Source organism: Prenolepis imparis, unplaced genomic scaffold (genome assembly GCF_030444845.1).
Source record: "Prenolepis imparis isolate NDT839.2.m4 unplaced genomic scaffold, iyPreImpa1.0 SCAF_13, whole genome shotgun sequence".
Classification (NCBI taxonomy): Eukaryota; Metazoa; Arthropoda; class Insecta; order Hymenoptera; family Formicidae; genus Prenolepis; species Prenolepis imparis.
Window position 1 is genome coordinate 5,899,675 of NW_028141171.1, and position 15,010 is coordinate 5,914,684.

General features: G+C 33.1%; 1 protein-coding gene across 1 annotated transcript; it reads left to right on the forward strand.

Moving 5' to 3' along the window:
• The first annotated feature begins 9,737 nt into the window (after positions 1 to 9,737).
• Positions 9,738 to 14,363, forward strand: LOC145944420 (uncharacterized). The gene is made up of 2 exons (XM_083052727.1): positions 9,738 to 9,810; positions 12,656 to 14,363. The coding sequence occupies exon 2, from the start codon at positions 12,659 to 12,661 to the stop codon at positions 14,171 to 14,173; it is 1,515 nt and encodes a 504-aa protein (XP_082908853.1). The 5' UTR covers positions 9,738 to 9,810; positions 12,656 to 12,658; the 3' UTR covers positions 14,174 to 14,363.
• Positions 14,364 to 15,010: the final 647 nt, after the last annotated feature.

Sequence of the window (15,010 nt, forward strand, 5' to 3'; positions counted from 1 at the left end):
TTGTCTGCTTGGTACCAAAAGATTCTGTAATCAATGTACTATTAAAATGTATAATCGATGAATTTTTGGCTCGTCTTAAAATATTAGAAATCGATACTTTTTTGACGCGGACCCTGTGCGACGCATCCTTATTTTATGTTTATCGTATTAAAAAATTTGTACGCTGATGTCTGCTTGGTACCAAATAATTCTGTAAACAATGTACTATTAAAATGTATAATCGATGAATTTTTGGCTCGTCTTAAAATATTAGAAATCGATACTTTTTTGACGCGGACCCTGTGCGAAGCAACCTTATTTTATGTTTATCGTATTAAAAAATTTGTACGCTGGTGTCTGCATGGTACCAAAAGATTCTGTACTCAATGTACTATTAAAATGTATAATCGATGAATTTTTGGCTCGTCTTAAAAGATTAGAAATCGATACTTTTTTGACGCGGACCCTGTGCGACGCATCCTTATTTTATGTTTATCGTATTAAAAAATTTGTACGCTGATGTCTGCTTGGTACCAAATAATTCTGTAAACAATGTACTATTAAAATGTATAATCGATGAATTTTTGGCTCGTCTTAAAATATTAGAAATCGATACTTTTTTGACGCGGACCCTGTGCGAAGCATCCTTATTTTATGTTTATCGTATTAAAAAATTTGTACGCTGGTGTCTGCATGGTACCAAAAGATTCTGTACTCAATGTACTATTAAAATGTATAATCGATGAATTTTTGGCTCGTCTTAAAATATTAGAAATCGATACTTTTTTGACGCGGACCCTGTGCGACGCATCCTTATTTTATGTTTATCGTATTAAAAAATTTGTACGCTGATGTCTGCTTGGTACCAAATAATTCTGTAAACAATGTACTATTAAAATGTATAATCGATGAATTTTTGGCTCGTCTTTAAATATTAGAAATTGATACTTTTTTGACGCGGACCCTGTGCGACGCATCCTTATTTTATGTTTATCATATTAAAAAATTTGTACGCTGGTGTCTGAATGGTACGAAAAGATTCTGTAATCAATGTACTATTAAAATGTATAATCGATAAATTTTTGGCTCGTCTTAAAATATTGGAAATCGATACTTTTTACCGCTAACCCTATGCGACTCAACATTATTTTATGTATATCAAGTTAAAAATTTTGTACGCTGGTGTCTGCTTGGTACCAAATAATTCTGTAATCAATGTACTATTAAAATGTATAATCGATGAATTTTTGGCTCGTCTTAAAATATTGGAAATCGATACTTTTTACCGCTGACCCTATGCGACGCAACCTTATTTTAAGTATATCAAGTTAAAAAATTTGTACGCTGGTGTCTGTTTGGTACCAAATTATTCTGTACTCAATATAGTATTAAAATGTATAATCGAAGAATTTTTGGCTCGTCTTAAAATATTAGAAATCGATACTTTTTTACCGCTGACCCTATGCGACGCATCCTTAATTTATGTATAGCAAATGAAAAAGTTTGTACGCTGTTGTCTGCTTGGTACCAAAAGATTCTGTAATCAATGTACTATTAAAATGTATAATCGATGAATTTTTGGCTCGTCTTAAAATATTAGAAATCGATACTTTTTTGACGCGGACCCTGTGCGACGCATCCTTATTTTATGTTTATAGTATTAAAAAATTTGTACGCTGATGTCTGCTTGGTACCAAATAATTCTGTAAACAATGTACTATTAAAATGTATAATCGATGAATTTTTGGCTCGTCTTTAAATATTAGAAATCGATACTTTTTTGCCGCTGAATCTATGCGACGCATCCTTAATTTATGTATAGCAAATGAAAAAGTTTGTACGCTGTTGTCTGCTTGGTACCAAAAGATTCTGTAATCAATGTACTATTAAAATGTATAATCGATGAATTTTTGGCTCGTCTTAAAATATTAGAAATCCATACTTTTTTGACGCGGACCCTGTGCGACGCATCCTTATTTTATGTTTATCGTATTAAAAAAATTGTACGCTGATGTCTGCTTGGTACCAAATAATTCTGTAAACAATGTACTATTAAAATGTATAATCGATGAATTTTTGGCTCGTCTTAAAATATTAGAAATCGACTTTTTTACCGCTGACCCTATGCGACGCATCCTTAATTTATGTATAGCAAATGAAAAAGTTTGTACGCTGTTGTCTGCTTGGTACCAAAAGATTCTGTAATCAATGTACTATTAAAATGTATAATCGATGAATTTTTGGCTCGTCTTAAAATATTAGAAATCCATACTTTTTTGACGCGGACCCTGTGCGACGCATCCTTATTTTATGTTTATCGTATTAAAAAAATTGTACGCTGATGTCTGCTTGGTACCAAATAATTCTGTAAACAATGTACTATTAAAATGTATAATCGATGAATTTTTGGCTCGTCTTAAAATATTAGAAATCGACTTTTTTACCGCTGACCCTATGCGACGCATCCTTAATTTATGTATAGCAAATGAAAAAGTTTGTACGCTGTTGTCTGCTTGGTACCAAAAGATTCTGTAATCAATGTACTATTAAAATGTATAATCGATGAATTTTTGGCTCGTCTTAAAATATTAGAAATCGATACTTTTTTGACGCGGACCCTGTGCGAAGCATCCTTATTTTATGTTTATCGTATTAAAAAATTTGTACGCTGGTGTCTGCATGGTACCAAAAGATTCTGTACTCAATGTACTATTAAAATGTATAATCGATGAATTTTTGGCTCGTCTTAAAATATTAGAAATCGATACTTTTTTACCGCTGACCCTATGCGACGCATTCTTAATTTATGTTTATCATAGTAAAAAATTTGTACGCTGGTGTCTGCATGGTACCGAAAGATTCTGTAATCAATGTACTATTAAAATGTATAATCGATGAATTTTTGGCTCGTCTTAAAATATTAGAAATCGATACTTTTTTACCGCTGACCCTATGCGATGCATCCTTAATTTATGTATAGCAAATGAAAAAGTTTGTACGCTGTTGTCTGCTTGGTACCAAAAGATTCTGTAATCAATGTACTATTAAAATGTATAATCGATGAATTTTTGGCTCGTCTTAAAATATTAGAAATCGATACTTTTTTGACGCGGACCCTGTGCGACGCATCCTTATTTTATGTTTATCGTATTAAAAAATTTGTACGCTGATGTCTGCTTGGTACCAAATAATTCTGTAAACAATGTACTATTAAAATGTATAATCGATGAATTTTTGGCTCGTCTTAAAATATTAGAAATCGATACTTTTTTGACGCGGACCCTGTGCGAAGCAACCTTATTTTATGTTTATCGTATTAAAAAATTTGTACGCTGGTGTCTGCATGGTACCAAAAGATTCTGTACTCAATGTACTATTAAAATGTATAATCGATGAATTTTTGGCTCGTCTTAAAAGATTAGAAATCAATACTTTTTTGACGCGGACCCTGTGCGACGCATCCTTATTTTATGTTTATCGTATTAAAAAATTTGTACGCTGATGTCTGCTTGGTACCAAATAATTCTGTAAACAATGTACTATTAAAATGTATAATCGATGAATTTTTGGCTCGTCTTAAAATATTAGAAATCGATACTTTTTTGACGCGGACCCTGTGCGAAGCATCCTTATTTTATGTTTATCGTATTAAAAAATTTGTACGCTGGTGTCTGCATGGTACCAAAAGATTCTGTACTCAATGTACTATTAAAATGTATAATCGATGAATTTTTGGCTCGTCTTAAAATATTAGAAATCGATACTTTTTTGACGCGGACCCTGTGCGACGCATCCTTATTTTATGTTTATCGTATTAAAAAATTTGTACGCTGATGTCTGCTTGGTACCAAATAATTCTGTAAACAATGTACTATTAAAATGTATAATCGATGAATTTTTGGCTCGTCTTTAAATATTAGAAATCGATACTTTTTTGCCGCTGAATCTATGCGACGCATCCTTAATTTATGTATAGCAAATGAAAAAGTTTGTACGCTGTTGTCTGCTTGGTACCAAAAGATTCTGTAATCAATGTACTATTAAAATGTATAATCGATGAATTTTTGGCTCGTCTTAAAATATTAGAAATCGATACTTTTTTGACGCGGACCCTGTGCGACGCATCCTTATTTTATGTTTATCGTATTAAAAAAATTGTACGCTGATGTCTGCTTGGTACCAAATAATTCTGTAAACAATGTACTATTAAAATGTATAATCGATGAATATTTGGCTCGTCTTTAAATATTAGAAATCGATACTTTTTTACCGCTGACCCTATGCGAGGCATCCTTAATTTATGTTTATCGTATTAAAAAATTTGTACGCTGGTGTCTGCATGGTACCAAAAGATTCTGTACTCAATGTACTATTAAAATGTATAATCGATGAATTTTTGGCTCGTCTTAAAATATTAGAAATTGATACTTTTTTGGCGCGGACCCTATGCGAAGCATCCTTATTTTATGTTTATCGTATTAAAAAATTTGTACGCTGGTGTCTGCATGGTACCAAAAGATTCTGTACTCAATGTACTATTAAAATGTATAATCGATGAATTTTTGGCTCGTCTTTAAATATTAGAAATCGATACTTTTTTACCGCTGACCTTATGCGACGCATCCTTAATTTATGTATAGCAAATGAAAAAGTTTGTACGCTGTTGTCTGCTTGGTACCAAAAGATTCTGTAATCAATGTACTATTAAAATGTATAATCGATGAATTTTTGGCTCGTCTTAAAATATTAGAAAACGATACTTTTTTGACGCGGACCCTGTGCGACGCATCCTTATTTTATGTTTATCGTATTAAAAAATTTGTACGCCGATGTCTGCTTGGTACCAAATAATTCTGTAAACAATGTACTATTAAAATGTATAATCGATGAATTTTTGGCTCGTCTTTAAATATTAGAAATCCATACTTTTTTACCGCTGACCCTATGCGACGCATCCTTAATTTGTTTATCATATTAAAAAATTTGTACGCTGGTGTCTGAATGGTACGAAAAGATTCTGTAATCAATGTACTATTAAAATGTATAATCGATGAATTTTTGGCTCGTCTTAAAATATTAGAAATCCATACTTTTTTGACGCGGACCCTGTGCGACGCATCCTTATTTTATGTTTATCGTATTAAAAAAATTGTACGCTGATGTCTGCTTGGTACCAAATAATTCTGTAAACAATGTACTATTAAAATGTATAATCGATGAATTTTTGGCTCGTCTTAAAATATTAGAAATCGATACTTTTTTACCGCTGACCCTATGCGACGCATCCTTAATTTATGTATAGCAAATGAAAAAGTTTGTACGCTGTTGTCTGCTTGGTACCAAAAGATTCTGTAATCAATGTACTATTAAAATGTATAATCGATGAATTTTTGGCTCGTCTTAAAATATTAGAAATCGATACTTTTTTGACGCGGACCCTGTGCGAAGCATCCTTATTTTATGTTTATCGTATTAAAAAATTTGTACGCTGATGTCTGCTTGGTACCAAATAATTCTGTAAACAATGTACTATTAAAATGTATAATCGATGAATTTTTGGCTCGTCTTAAAATATTAGAAATCGATACTTTTTTGACGCGGACCCTGTGCGAAGCATCCTTATTTTATGTTTATCGTATTAAAAAATTTGTACGCTGGTGTCTGCATGGTACCAAAAGATTCTGTACTCAATGTACTATTAAAATGTATAATCGATGAATTTTTGGCTCGTCTTAAAATATTAGAAATCGATACTTTTTTACCGCTGACCCTATGCGAAGCATCCTTATTTTATGTTTATCGTATTAAAAAATTTGTACGCTGGTGTCTGCTTGGTACCAAATGATTCTGTAATCAATGTACTATTAAAATGTATAATCGATGAATTTTTGGCTCGTCTTAAAATATTAGAAATTGATACTTTTTTGGCGCGGACCCTGTGCGAAGCATCCTTATTTTATGTTTGTCGTATTAAAAAATTTGTACGCTGGTGTCTGCATGGTATCAAAAGAATCTGTACTCAATGTACTATTAAAATGTATAATCGATGAATTTTTGGCTCGTCTTAAAATATTAGAAATTGATACTTTTTTGGCGCGGACCCTATGCGAAGCATCCTTATTTTATGTTTATCGTATTAAAAAATTTGTACGCTGGTGTCTGCATGGTACCAAAAGATTCTGTACTCAATGTACTATTAAAATGTATAATCGATGAATTTTTGGCTCGTCTTTAAATATTAGAAATCGATACTTTTTTACCGCTGACCTTATGCGACGCATCCTTAATTTATGTATAGCAAATGAAAAAGTTTGTACGCTGTTGTCTGCTTGGTACCAAAAGATTCTGTAATCAATGTACTATTAAAATGTATAATCGATGAATTTTTGGCTCGTCTTAAAATATTAGAAAACGATACTTTTTTGACGCGGACCCTGTGCGACGCATCCTTATTTTATGTTTATCGTATTAAAAAATTTGTACGCCGATGTCTGCTTGGTACCAAATAATTCTGTAAACAATGTACTATTAAAATGTATAATCGATGAATTTTTGGCTCGTCTTTAAATATTAGAAATCCATACTTTTTTACCGCTGACCCTATGCGACGCATCCTTAATTTATGTTTATCATATTAAAAAATTTGTACGCTGGTCTCTGAATGGTACGAAAAGATTCTGTAATCAATGTACTATTAAAATGTATAATCGATGAATTTTTGGCTCGTCTTAAAATATTAGAAATCGATACTTTTTTGACGCGGACCCTGTGCGACGCATCCTTATTTTATGTTTATCGTATTAAAAAATTTGTACGCTGATGTCTGCTTGGTACCAAATAATTCTGTAAACAATGTACTATTAAAATGTATAATCGATGAATTTTTGGCTCGTCTTTAAATATTAGAAATCGATACTTTTTTGCCGCTGAATCTATGCGACGCATCCTTAATTTATGTATAGCAAATGAAAAAGTTTGTACGCTGTTGTCTGCTTGGTACCAAAAGATTCTGTAATCAATGTACTATTAAAATGTATAATCGATGAATTTTTGGCTCGTCTTAAAATATTAGAAATTGATACTTTTTTGACGCGGACCCTGTGCGACGCATCCTTATTTTATGTTTATCATATTAAAAAATTTGTACGCTGGTGTCTGAATGGTACCAAAAGATGAAAAGATATATATTATAATTGTTGTATAATATGTAATTAACGTACAAGCTTTGGATCGAGAATGCGCTACGAATAATTCGAAACATCATTCTATCTTTGTTCCATATTAGTAGCACATTCTCGACCGCAGCTTTTATTGTATAGTTGAAGGAAATAAATGGCGCGCGCGAAGCGCGCGCTTTGTAGTGTTCTAGTATTAATAAAATAAACCGATAGAAATGAGAAATTGCTTAAGTTTTAAACTTAAATTTTTAGTGAATAATTAGCAAACACGTACATAATTCCTAATAAAGGAACAAATTTTAACGACAAGGGGAAAACATTTTTCCAATTCTCGGCACGGTCACTTTTTCGCGAGCATATTCTTCATATGACATTTTCTAACAATCCAGTATTTCATTAATAAAGATAATCGATAGAAATGAGAAAAGTTGCTTAAGAGTTTTTAATAAATAACTATAGCAAACATGCATACATACAGTTGCTAATTAGAACTAGTTTTTAACGACGTGCCAGAGGGAAAGGAATTTCGCAGTTCTCGGCACGTTCGCTTCTTCGCGAGCATGTTTCATCCCTTCATGTGGCACCTAATTACTGCTAGATATCGCGAGACATTACTACGCTTTTCGCGGTTATACGTCTTCAACAAGAGGCTCGTTACACAAAGATTTCACCATTCTGTTAACCCCTCGACGTTACGTTTAATAAGTCCGTTTGTCCTCCAATTAAAAGTTACAGTCTAGTAGCCGTATAATGATGTGTCGTATTGTGATCTTATTTTTTTGTGAATCTGTATACGTGTAAAATGATGTTTTCCAGAGATGCTCTTTCAGTATTCATACATTTATCATGAAATATTTGTTGTTATATCGTTACAAAATTAGCGATTACGTTTGATCAATTCACGACTGATTAACAATGCATTCTGTATAATTTTTTTTACAATCTTTCTTTTATTACACACTCTATTATTATTTCGAATTATCACATACAAATAGATAATCGACGATGTATTATCTAAAAGAAATTTGATTTAATTCTTAGTATTTTATGTAAAATAAAGTAGAAATGTTTCTTCTTCTCTAAGATGATAAACGCACATTGCGATATTATTGTGTCAAACTTTTTATATCGGTATTTTTTCTGTAAAAAGATTTTTTTTGCTCAAGCTAATAACGCATGATTGTTATTCAGAAGAATCATGTAGTCGATATTATCTATTTCATTTGAAAATAAGAAATAATATTCATGTCACTTTATACAGTCTACTCGTACATCCTGTTTTCTTTATCTTCTTATTCTTATCCAAAAATATCTAGTCATTGCATATTACGTGACTACATGAAGTGAAACCGCAGCCATACATGCGACAGAGAAATTTCGTGACAAATGTTTTAAATACGAAAATCCTGAATTTCGAACGCAATTTTCTGCAGGAATGACGAAAGAAGTTGTATCTATTTAATATCTTATAATATTTTACATTTTTATATATAGAGAGAGATCAATATTTAAAAAAATAATAAATTGGATTTTTTTATAATTAAATAGAAAGAGACTTTGTTAACAAAATGATTTAAAAATCATTCTCTATGAAATTTATGATGCATTTCATATTTATATTGACTTTTCTTTGATTCAGCAAGCTTTTTACACCTATCGAGCTGGCAGAGTCATCTTTTGCAAGTGCGTATCTAGTGGATAACGTAGAATTCACACTGCATTCAAGTAAGCACATGCATAGCTTTGTCAGAAATCTATTATGTCGATGGAAATGTTCTTTTTTTTTTATCGATCTTTGCCTTTATTTTTTCTTCTCTGCTCTTTGTTAGATGACAACACTTTATACAGAGAAGATTAAATTTTTCGAATATGTAAAATATATGTGTGCAATAGTATAAGAGAAGAGAAAGTTTTAAAAAATACCTTTTTACGGTTAGTGATGAATTAAATACATAAATATTCGCTGACTGCAAATCAGTTTTACAAAATTTTAAAGCAATATGCATATATATATTAAAAAGATTTTAATTAATCTACAGCTAACTAACAATAAGTTGTAAATTAAATGCTGAAGGAAGTAGTGCAAAGATAAATAAAGAATAAAGCTTGTTACTTATATATTTTAATTTTTAAAATTTAATTTGCAAAATTTATTTTGATTATTAATAACTTAAAAAATGAAATATGAATATTTTTATCAAAGAGAGAAAAAAGGAGAGAGAGAGAGAGAGAGAGAGAGAGAGAGAGAGAGAGAGAGAGAGAGAGAGAGAGAGATATTCTTAATTAACAAAATTTAATCAATTTAGGACAATTCTGGAATTTAATTTACCATTATCCTGTGTGTCGAGATATCTGCATTTCTACTAAATTTTAGCACTAAATTTAGTAACATACTGCCTTTATTTCATTCACAGTCATTGTCTATGCTAGCTGACTGTTTAACTATCATTCGGTACAAGTCTTACAGTTAAAAACGATGAGCAATTGTGAACGGTAGTTAACTCTCTGGTAGAGGGGTAAGCATGTTTCACCTGCGACAATCAAACGGTATGCAGATATGAAGCCGGGGTAAACCGACAGCTCGTGGACTACTGTGCGGTAGTAATCAGAGTCACTCCGAACAGTCAACGACTTCGCCAGGCAGACACAACAGGTATTTTACATTTTACATGTATTTTCACCAAAATACCTTATATTTAATTTTCCTCTTTCAATAATTTTATATTACATATAATTCAATATTCTTAATACATTTTTTCTCGTTAGATGCAAAATGTAGCATTAATCTTGTTGCAGTATTTTTTGTTAACATAAAATTTTTTCTGTTTGCTTCAATTTAAGATATGGCATCATTATTTACTCATACACATTTTTAAAAAATGCTATGTTTTTCTAAAGTAGTAAATATTTTGTAAATTCTATATATTATTTATTAATATACATACATATATATTATGCATCCATTACATAGATTTATAAATTTTCGAAATACTATTTTTGAGAATATCGTATTAGCATGATGATATAATTTTAAATGTATATTTTTAAATTTTTGTCTAATAATATATGAACAAGAGAAATAAAAAAAAATAATAAAGTGTCAATTAAACAAATACATAAACTAATTAAACTAATATTTTTAGATAAATATATATTTTTAGTATTTTGCCTAATAACATTATATATTGAACAAGAGAAATAAAGAAACAATTAAGTGTTAATTGAACAAACACGTAAGCTAATTAAATTAATTTATCGAAAATGTACATTAAAGAGCGACGAAATATTAAATCAGGTGCCGATGTAGATAATTATTATATTTGCATTGGCAAAATAATTATAACAGATAAAATTTGCATTTAATGTGAACAAATTCAGGTTTGGAATTTTAACAGAAATTATATTAAACTATGTTTACAGTCTTTTCGTGTGTGAACAGATTCGGATATGGTTACAATTCGATGGCTTGCAATTCGATTGAATTATCGTATATTTTTTAATTTAACTACACATATTGACATTAATTAACCAAATCATTAATTAACCAATTTATATAAATAAATTTACAAGAAATATATGATTACATATATATAGATAAAAACTTTTCATTGTAAATTAGAATTAAATAATAATGCGTTTTTTTATTTAAATATTTATATATTATTTTATAATATTTACTAAATATTACTAAATTTTACTTAAATACTTTTGTTTTATATTTAATAACTAATAGCTAATATTTATATTTTATTTGGCATTTAATGCATGACAATAATGTAATGAAGAACAATCAATTATCGAAATGATAGACCGCAAAATGAGTTTAAATCGCAGGCAAATTTACAATTTTGATGATTCATTGTACAATTTTTATAATATATAAACATTAAAATCTATATATTAATATTTTAATATAATCTTTTTATATTTGCTTTGCTATAGCTTTTATGCTTTTTAAAATTGTATTGAATTTTGAAAAGTAATTAAGTTGTGAAATTAAAATATATATATATATATGCTTATGTGTGCGCTGGTATGAATGTTAAGCCGAAATATAGTATCGAAAAAATTTCGAAATTTATTTCTTACGTATATATTTAAAAATCTCTATTTTCTCGTTTTTATCTTTTCTATCTCAAGCTCATCAGTTTTTTAAAAGCGGTGATGTTGCCGCTACGTATCGCGTTCTCTATATGTTCCAATTTTCGATGCGGTAAACATATACTTCCAGTTTCATCGCGACGACGTTCGGTCGCTTGGCTAATTAAAAAGATTCTTAATTAAGAGCGAAACGGTCTCGTTGGCGTCTAACTGTAAACCGCGGATATAACTGTGTGCGACGCCTTGGTAACGGAGCGTAAGATCGTCGTCCTGCTGCAGATTTGTTCCGCTACATCGCCAAAGATACCGACCTTTTGCTCTGCAGTCGTTTGTTAGCGATGCTCACAATATAACCGACAGCGTGTTTATAACTGTGATGGAATGACTCAACGCGTAGCTTTCAACGTTCGTCAAAAATCCCGCTTTTGTAAAACAATATTACGAGCTCTTTATTCACGATGATCTTGCACCAATAACCAAGTCATTATTTTCTTCTATGCGTTAATTTCTTCTTTGAGATCAATTATCAGATGCCAAAATTCTCTCGTTAGACGTATTGTGAGTACAAAGAAGTTATAAAGAAAGAGAAAAAAATATCGCAAAAATTGTAAAAAAAATATATAAATGTGAAATATTAAAAGAGGATGATTATATCGAAATTCTCTATATGCGAATAATTGTATTGCCATAATTTCGACTTCAAAATCACGCGAAGCATTGAACTTTCGTCGATGGGAATCAGATGTGATTTCGAGCTATGGTAAACGTGCTCGGGAGAACAATCATCCGGATGGATCTCGGTGCGAGTCGGCCGGAACTCGGGCATAATACCGCGGAAACGGCCCGGGAAATTATATTTGTCATGGAGAATCGGCCGTGTCTACATTCGAGGACGATTCGATGCGATCTCTGACCGCGCGGCTACCGGACGGAACGGTCATTGAATGTGTATCGCCGGCCTTTTTTAAAAGCCACGCGTTTCGATGGAAAGTGCCCGGTGATATTCACGGTTACGTTCAAAGTGGAAGCGAGCAATCAGACCGATACACTAACCACCGGCTCCGCACACAGAGGAGTAATGCGGGAAAGTTTAATTTGGTCGCTCTGTGACGGACGCACGAATCAAATTCATTTTTAATTAATGTCAATCAATATCATTAATCTTTTATTTTACTTAAGGTAAACATTCAGCATTTCTTTTATCAGCTAATTGAATGCATGATAATTCTCTATATCTGTGATATAGTAGTTCGAAATAAATAAAATATATTCTCCTTTTTCAGACTAATAATGTTCATCAAAATTTGAAGATGCGCAAATAATCTTGAAAAATATTTTGCAATAAACAGAATACAAATGTACACGTAAAACATTATTAATAATTTTTGTATTTTTAGATCATGATGCTGGGCTTATCGGCCGTGTGTCCGTTGATCTTTCTGCTGGCTGGAATCAACGCAGCCGGCATCGGCGAGGCTTGGCAAATAACACCGTATTTAAAATCAGTTTATCCGGATAATCTGTTTTGGCCACGATTTGACTCTTCGGCATTCGAAGTCCGCACCGTAAGCGGAGTAGGCCGTCTGGCTCCACTCGACGAATCGCGAAACGTTCGGAAACATTCAGAGCTCACTACACCGAGTTCCGTAGAGCAGAATGCTCTTCCGGATGTCGAGAAGGCTTCCCATGTTGAGAACAAAAACATCGAGCGTTTCCAGAAACTTTTGGAGAATTCATCTCGCAACGATGACGAGGTCGAAGAGGAAGATGCCGAAGACGCCGCACCTATCCGGAAAATGTTGCACAAGACACTTATGATGAGAATTTTGCACGCGGACGAGGAAGACGATGACGACGACGAACAATCTGCGAATGACGCGACGGAAATGGTACGTGTTCGCAGGCAGGCGGAGAACGAGACGAGCATGGAAAAGATCTCGACGACCAAGAGCGTGCGCGAGGCTCGCCTGAACTCGCCCGAAACATGGTCGAGTTCGGTGCAACCGATCTCGGTGGAATTTCGTCATCGTATCCCGCTGGACCAGGTGATCCGGCAACAGCAGGAGGAGGAAGAGGCCGCCGCGCTGTCCAACAGCTACCGGAAGCATCAGGCACCCCGGGTGGACTTTGTAACGGGTCAGCATCATCGACGAAACTACCCGGAATACCGCGAGTCCCGAGATATGCCGATCACCAAGAGCTACGACGACTACGACCAGATGTCCTGGTACAGGAACGCGATACGCGAGAGGGAGTACGAGTATCCGTCGCATCGTCGTGGATACAGCTACCAGTATCCCGATCGCTACCGGATGGAGAGAGATTATTACGCGCGTCTGCCGAACGATCAGTACTACTACGATCGTTACGATCGTTACAGGGACGACTCCGACTTCGATCTCTACGGCAGAAATCGACCCACGCCGAAGCCGAGACGGATCATCTACTACGCCACCCTGCCGGAAGTGGTGAGGAAGCCGGTGGATCTGAGAAATTATCCACGATACGACAAGACCTCGATCACGCGAGACGCCTATAAACGGGTACCCGGCAACGTCGATCCCGGCAGGTATCGATACAGACAGTATGGTTACGATCCGTACGCGAAGAGGTCGAGCTATTACGATCGTCCCTACGAATATCCTGAGAGCGATTCGCGAAAGATCAGGGTATCGACGAAGGAGAACCTGAGCGGCGAGCGGAAGGTGAGCAATCTTATCGCTATCAGGGACAACGACGGCAAATTACCCTGGCCGGTGCAAATCGGCACGGAAGTCAGTATCAAGAACGACGAGAGGATTCCCGGACGGAAGATCTTTGGCGAGTCGAACGTCGGCTACGATAGATTTCAGAGCGCGCAGTTACAGAAAGCTCCGGACGCTACGGGATCCAGCGAGCTCCAGAGCGATAATTAATAATTAATATGTCGGGCGCATAATATGCTCATTTAGAATGAAATTAATTCTAATTTTATTCGGGGAACCACGTGACGATGATTCCATCATTACCAAATAATTGCGATAAGTAAAAAACAATTCTGAAATATGTAATATGGGAATGATATTAAAATATGGTATTAAAAATATACATGATAAATATTGAAATAATTACAGAAAGAGATAGTTATCTATAATTATCGCATTTAAAATTTTAGAAGATCTCTAATGAGCTGTCATGACTTAAATACTTATTGAGGCACTTAACTTGTTAAGTATTTAAAAAGCGGTCTCTCTTTTAGATAACAAAGATTATACAACTTGATAATGTCCGAAATATATTACACGATTTATTTTTGCAGATAGGCATTCAATTCCGTTATTTGATATTAATTGTCTAACGTTATTATGAAATATCGTGGGGTAGATTATCACTATATAATTATTCGGTTTCATATGTATACAAATATAGCATTATTTTAGCCGTTTAAGATAAGAAATCAGCAAAGCTCGATCATTAATTAGTTATTACTTAGATTATTATCAAACAATAAAATATATAAAATCAGATAATTGACTATGTCACATAACTAATTAATTTTATACTATACGTATATATTAAGTAATAAGTGTCTAACAATAAGATTATTAATACACCTTTAAGAACAATAAAACATATTTAAAACATTTTGTTTAACTAGTGATTATGAAAAGGGGATTAGGTGCACAATTGGTTTATTAATTGTATATGTTTAAATATTTTCATAATAATTAATATGCAGTGTACTTTTGTACTTTCGTAAAAAACTTATGTTT

Excerpts from the sequence above, each read along its gene's own strand:
- LOC145944420 (XM_083052727.1), top strand. The coding sequence starts at position 12,659 with ATGATGCTGGGCTTATCGGCCGTGTGTCCGTTGATCTTTCTGCTGGCT.